The sequence below is a fragment of the Tupaia chinensis genome, unplaced genomic scaffold, assembly GCF_000334495.1.
Source record: "Tupaia chinensis unplaced genomic scaffold, TupChi_1.0 Scaffold000496_1, whole genome shotgun sequence".
Lineage (NCBI taxonomy): Eukaryota > Metazoa > Chordata > Mammalia > Scandentia > Tupaiidae > Tupaia > Tupaia belangeri.
In genome coordinates this window covers 266,606-273,525 of record NW_006160008.1, presented here as the reverse complement: position 1 = coordinate 273,525, position 6,920 = coordinate 266,606, and the positions used below count along the sequence as shown (strand labels likewise).

Here is a 6,920-nt window from a genome sequence, read left to right as displayed (position 1 = left end):
CAGGAATGCGACGGCCTTCCAGTACCTGCAGGAGTTCCCCATGCAGATGCTGGCTCAGCTGGAGACCCTCGTGGGCAGGACAGCCAGGCACGGGCTCTTCGTCATCAACATGGAATACGGCAGGAACTTCTCCGGACCGGATAAGGACGTCTTCTTCTATGACCGGTCGGTGGGGCACACGGAGGATGCCTGGCAGTCCAACTTTCTCCACCCTGTCATCTACTACTATAGGGACCTCCCGACCGGTGAGCAGCTTCTGTCTGCCCAGGGGGCTTTCCTGAGGTGACACTTCTCACACCCGCCTCGGGGAGCCATCACCATTCCACCCTCACACACCTTCAGCTGCAGAAAGAGGACGAGGGGGTCTCGGCCTAGGGACCAGGCAAGGGTGGGCAGTCGGAGAAGGACAGACGAGGTGTCCAGACTCTGGCACAGTCCACACGTGGAATGTCACAAACTCCTCCAGGCACCTCGTAGTAACAGGGACATTTCATATACAGTGTCTTCATGGTGGGGTGGGGGATGAGTCTGGAGACTGCATGTTAGAAGGAAATGGAGCAGGTTAACACAGTACAGAAAAGGGGCTGAAATTCCCAGGTCTGTCCCTTCGTTGCTGTGTGACCTTGGACCATTAGCCACTCTGGTCCCCAACTGCCTCACCTGTGAAATGGGGATGACAATAGCACCTCCCCATAGGAGTGCTTGAGAGCAGATTTGATAGTATACACAGGAGACCTGCATGGTCCTCACACAGTGTAGCTGCAGTAAGTGAACAGCTGGGAGCACAGCTCCAGCTTCGGAACGTGAAGGGCCGTTGAGTGGAAAAGTGTGGTCTCAGCAGGGTTGTTCCCAAGAGCAGAGGTATTGTCACCAGGGAGAAGTGACAGGAAAGCAGGTCCAGAAGGAGCAGCAAGCAGTTAAACTGGTCGCCTCTGGGGCCAGCAGGTGGTGTGGTGATTAAAGCACTGGATTCCCACATGGTGAACCGTGGTTCAGGTCACACCCGGTGGCTTGAAAATCATGCCAGGAGGGTGTGTGTGCCCCCAAAATCCCAAGAGGAAAATGGAGGCGAGACTGGTGTGGCCAACCTCCCTGGGAGGCAATTTCTCACTTTTCCCTCCTCTCTCTCTCTGGTGAGCACACATACCCTATGGCCAAAACCTAAAAGAAAAGAAAAGAAATTGGCGCCTCCTGGTTTCCAGATATAGGGATGGTCCAGTCATGGCTCAATGGCCACCTGCCTGGGACCAACAGAGGGAGCCCATGCCAGGTGGCAAAGCAGACTCACGAGCTCTGAGACCCCTTTCAACACAGAGCGTCAGAGTCTTCTCGCAGAAAGAGCAGTTTTAAGGCAGCCTCCGCAGACTCGCTCCCTGGTCCATGCACGTCTGAGAACACACCCCGTCAAGCAGTTTGGCCTTGGTTCTGCCCCTGAAACCACAGGACAGGTCTAGTTCCTGTTACTCAGTTCTAGTTCCACATATGCAGGTCAGCTGCTGAGCAGGCTGACCACAGCCCAGGGCAGACCATATCAGGAAAGCTGAGAGGTCCGGGGGTCTGGGGCGTGTGTAGGGTCCCCACTGTGGTGGCTCCAGGATGGGAACCCAGCCTCTGAGCCCCGATGGGCCTCTCTCTCCTCCCCACAGAACAGGAGGTGAGGTTCCGCCCTGCACACTGGCCCCTGCCTCGGCCCACGGCCATCCACCACATCGTGGAAGACTTCTTGACAGACTGGACCGCCCCGGTCGGGCACATTCTACCTCTGAGGCGCTTCCTAGAGAACTGTTTGGACACTGATCTACGAAGCTTCTACGCAGGTAACTTAAGTTCCCCAGAGGTCAGAGACCAAACTGGAGGTTGAGGAAAGGCCAGATAGATCCGTGCCCTATGGCGTTACAGGGCCCACACCTGATAGAAATTCAGAGCTGAGAGCCTGTTTCCACACTGTGGTAGACCAGACATTCACAGAGACCCTCCCAGTGTAGCACATCTCTAAATATGGAATGATTTTTTTAGAGAGAGATTTTTTTGCTATAGGGTATGTGCACACGCCAGAGAGACAGACAGAAAGTGAGAAATCACCACCCAGGGAGGATGGCCATGCTGCAATCTGTTCTTCATTCTCCTCCTGGGATCTTGGGCACACACACACATGCGTGCCTGGCATGAGTTTTAAGCCCATGGGTCTGGGACTCGAACCACTGTCAGCCATGTGGGAGTCCAGTGACTTAACCATTACACCATCTGCTGGTCCCGAATAATCTTTTTAAAAGAACTGAAAAGAAAATAGGGGAACTCCCTGGAGGAAAGGAAAGATACTACAAAAAGCACAAACCACTACGGGGCCTGGATTATCTGCTGATCACCAGGAGCCTAGAGCCTTGGGATGGGAGGTCTGTTTAGAGACCCTCGGGAACCAGCAGTTACCGTAATGGCTATGTCACTGGACTCCCACGTAGTCGACTGCGGTTCATGTCCCGGACCCGGTGGCTTAAAACTCACGCCGGGCGCGTGTGCGTGCGTGCCCAAGATCCCGAGAGGAGAATGGAGGAGAAGGGATTGCGGCATGACCATCCCCCCTGGGGGGTGATTTCTCGCTTTCTGTCTCTATGTCTCTCTCTGTCTGTCTGGCGCCCTACAGTGAAAATTTCTCAAAAACAAAAAAAAAGAGAGACCCTCAATGAAGCTTGGATCTCAGTGAGGAAGTCAGGAAGAAAACAAAAACAAAACAACAACAAAACACCCTCCAAGAAGGAGCTAGAGAAATGGCATGCTTATCAACCCTAGAGAATTTGCAGTCCATAGGTTCCACACATGTAACTCTGGTGCAGAAATCATAGGCTGTTTCTCATGAGAAGTATTCTTTAACACAAGGATTCAAAGAATCCCATAGATTAAGTTCCAAGGAAGGCCCAGCCTCAGTGGTGTAGCCAGTAACTTACCAAACTGCAGTGCGGAGGCCACGTGGCCACCCTCAGTTCAGACCCCTGGCCTTGTGGACCTGAAGGTGCCAGCTGCATGCACATGTGCCCAAGATCCTGATGAACTGGAGGGCTGTGGGGAGGCGATCTCAGCATCACAAGGCAATCAAGGTAGTGCTCTCTCTCTCTCTCATGCACGCACATGTGTCTCTATCATGAATAGAATAACTAACTTTAAAAAGTTCTGAGGTGAGGCCAACAAGTGGCATAGCAGTTACGATGCTGGACTCCCATATGGCTGACCGTGGTTCAAGTCCTGGACCCAGTGGCAGTGGAGGAGCAGGGATTACCGTGTGGCCATTCTCCCTGGGGGATGATTTCTCACTATCTCTGTCTCTCTGGTAAGCGCACATTCCCCTAAGGCAAATCTCTCTTTTGAAAAACAAAAAAAAGGTCCAAGGAACATGAACTCCTAATCAAAAAATCACTGATGGGGACCAGCAGTTGGCATAATTGCTATGTCGCTGAACTCCCATGTAGTCGACCATGGTTTGAGTCCCAGACCCGGTGGCTTAAACCGGGCGTGTGTGCGTGTATGCCCAAGATCCCGAGAGGAGAATGGAGGAGAAGGGATTATGGCATGACCATCCCCCCAGAGGGGGTGATTTCTCGCTTTCTGTCTAGAGAGACAGAAAGCGAGAAACAGAGAGACAGAGTCTTTCTGGCGAGTGCACATGCCCTATAGTAAAACTTCTCCAAAAAAAAAAAGAAATCACTGAACACATAAGAACACGCCAGCACACCATGAGGAAGTGTCAGCAAAACAGCAAACTGTAGAATCAAACTCACAAAGACTGTGGGACAGCAGATGGCATGGAGATTAAGGCAGCTGGGTCCCACATGGCTGACTGTGATTCACGTCCTGAACCCCGAAGTTTAAGAAACCTACCAGGCACATGTGCATATGTGCTCCAAATCCCAAGAGGAAAATGGAAGAGAAGGGAATGTGAAATGGCCATCCCCTCTGGGTTGTGCTTTCTCACCTGAGAGAGAGAGAGGGAAAGATAGTACACATGCCCTATAGCAAAAAAAAGAAAGAAAGAAAGAAGAGAGAAAGAAACTTACAAAGACTTCAAGTATCAGATGGTCCGATAGAGTATATGAAGTATGTTTAATATATTCCAAGAAATAAAAGAGACCATTGACAATACATAAAAGTATAGAGACCACCAAAATTGACCAGGAAAATTTGGGAAAGATTCAAATAGAACTTCCAGAAATTAAAAAAAAAAAAAAATAGTTAGAAATTTGAGGGGCTGGCTGGCAGGTGGCATGGTGGCTAAGGGTGCTGAACTCCCACATGAATGACCAAGGTTCAAGCTCTGAAACTGACAGCTTGCTTTCTCGCTTTCTCTCTTTGTCCCTCTCTGGTCAAATTAAAAATAAATAAATTGGGAATCAGCACTTAGCATAATGGCTATGTCGCTGGACTCCCACGTAGTCAACCGCGGTTCGCATCCCAGACCCGGGGGCTTAAAACTCACGCCGGGGAACCGGCAGTTAGCATAATGGCTATGTCGCTGGACTCCCACATAGTCGACCGCAGTTCGCGTCCCAGACCCGGTGGCTTAAAACTCACGCCGGGCGCGTGTGCGTGCGTGCCCAAGATCCCTGGGGAGCCCACGTGCCCTATAGCAAAACCTCTCCAAAAAAAAAAAAAAGCACTCATGCCGGGCACGTGTGCGTGCGTGCCCAAGATCCCAAGAGGAGAATGGAGGAGAAGGGATTGCGGCGTGACCATCCCCCCAGGGAGTGATTTCTTGCTTTCTGTCTCCATGTCTCTCTCTGTCTGTCTGGCAAGCATATGCGCCCTATAGCTAAAACCTCTCCAGAAAAAAAAAAAAATCAAAAATAAATAAATAAAGGTAAATCACATAATTTTTTAAAGAGTTATAAATTTGAAATTCAATATAAAGATGTAGCCATGCATTAGAGAGAGAGATGAAGACAGAATTAGTGAACTAGAAGATGATTCTGAGAGCCTAATGCAGAGAGAGAGGTGGGAAAGAAGTTGAATGATCCAGAGGGCAAATCGATGGAAACCAGCCAATGTTAGTCTTTGTTAAACTCTGAAATATCTAGGATATCCATCCCTTTAAGATCTGAACACCTGTCGTACATGCAATACTGTTCCTATCAAGTCAGGTCAGAGACCGACTCGGGCCCACAGGTCAGAGAGCAAATGTCCTTGTTTCATCCTGAGTTCGTGGAATTAGTAACTGGAGGTGTGACGCGGAGTGGCTGGAAGCCCTCACTTAAACTCATGCCCTAAGTACGTGCAGATGCTCCGAGTTCATTTAGAGAGCCAGAGCCAAACAACTGCGAAGCACTGATCGTCCACCTTGATCATACATTCGAAATTACATGGTGGAGGACCAGAGTGCTTATCTGCAAAGTGTCTGCCAACAATGTGTTCCAGGGAGTGTCCCTTCCCAGCTAGGGGTCCCACCAGTGCCATCGTCCCATCCTCTCTAACCTGTCCCCCACACTCCCCAGCAGTTCAAGCCGCTGTGTCACTGCCTTGAACTGGAAAGACTCCTCCCCGCAGGCCCGCTGGCAGCATGGTGGGCCTGCCTCCACCCCATGGCTGATGTGCAGCTGCGTGCTCTGACCTCAGATTCTGCTGGGCTCCTTTGCCCCCCGGCCCTGCATAGGGGTGAGGTCATCAGAGGACGGTGTTGCCCTCTTGTCCTCGTGGGGCTCTCCCTCGCATCTGCTCTCCCTGGCTCAGAGGGGATTGCGGTAGCCTATCCTGCCCGGGGCGTCTGCAATGTCAGGCAAAGTAGGAGGTAATGTACGAATAGCCCCTTGCAGGCTGTTCGCCCATGTTCGCCTCACCATATCTTTCATAAGGTGCCCACTTTCTTCTCGCAGTAAAGGGGCTCAGGCGAGGAGAAGGTAAGCTAGAGTTGCCACAGGACTTCAGCCAGTTTCTGACATTCCTCCTCCCTCCTGAATAACTCCCTGGGAGCCTGAGCCCATGTCTGTTTCATCCCTTCTGTTTTTTCGGTCATTTGAGTGCTTGGCTGAAAGACTGTGTCCACCTCCCCCGCACCCTGCTCATTCCCAGGAGGCACCACCGCTCTTAAGATTGCTCCTTCCTGCAGCTTCTCATGGCTTCTTCTAGGGGTTTCTTCATACTCTAGGTAACAAGTACCCACAGCTACTTTCAACAGATCCAATTTGATGAACGCACCAACTATCTGCTGTGGTGTAGATGAGGATTTATCCGTTTTAGCTTTCCCTGCTGGGTTTAGACCAGACCTTTGCTCAGTCTTTGCAACCCAGATATTATTGAGTGAATAAATCTTGCAGGCAGCTCTGAGTTCAAAATAGACTGACCCCTGAGTTCCTGGTCAGTCAGGCAGTTTCCAGAGGAGAGGGCTGAGGGTCTGCTCACCAGGGACTGAGGCCCACCCAGTCAGGCTCCACGCAGAGTGCCGTGCTGGGCCCTGATCCTGTGACCTGAGGCCTTCCTGTGGTTCACTTTCATATTGGAGCCTGTCCTTCCAAAATGCCTAGGCAGCCTCCTGTGTTAGGATCCTCGTGGAAGCCATGACCCATGGCCTATGCAGGTCGGACATGAGATGCCCAGAAAGGTCAGCCCCCAGTTTCAAGGGTAGAGGGCACTGAGCGAGACCCTGGCAGGACCCCATTCCCAACATTGATCGCTCCTCCTCCTGCAGCTCTCCCCACGCCTCCCAGCTTAATTCATTGTCGCCCTCCTTTTCTGTGCAGAGTCCTGTTTCCTGTTCGCCCTGACACAGCAGAAGCTGCCCCCCTTTTGCCAGCAGGGCTACCTGAGAATGCAGGGGCTCGCAAGCACCGAGAGCCTTCGGCAGCACGGAGTGGAGAGCGGGCTCCTGCGGGGCTACTCCGCCGCGGGCAGGCACCCGGAGGACAGCAGCCAGCAGCCTGGCGAGCGTGACCCAGCAGGGC

At 51.8% G+C, this 6,920-nt stretch overlaps 1 protein-coding gene across 1 annotated transcript in view; it reads left to right on the top strand.

Annotated features, from left to right (window-relative positions):
• Positions 1-6,920, top strand: part of FOXRED2 (FAD dependent oxidoreductase domain containing 2) — a 20,150-nt gene that overhangs the window by 11,558 nt on the left and 1,672 nt on the right. Inside the window, exons 7-9 of the mRNA XM_006156512.3 lie at positions 4-245; positions 1,647-1,817; positions 6,720-6,870. Coding sequence (XP_006156574.1) covers positions 4-245; positions 1,647-1,817; positions 6,720-6,870 — 564 coding nt within the window. The remainder of the gene's footprint in view (positions 1-3; positions 246-1,646; positions 1,818-6,719; positions 6,871-6,920) is intronic.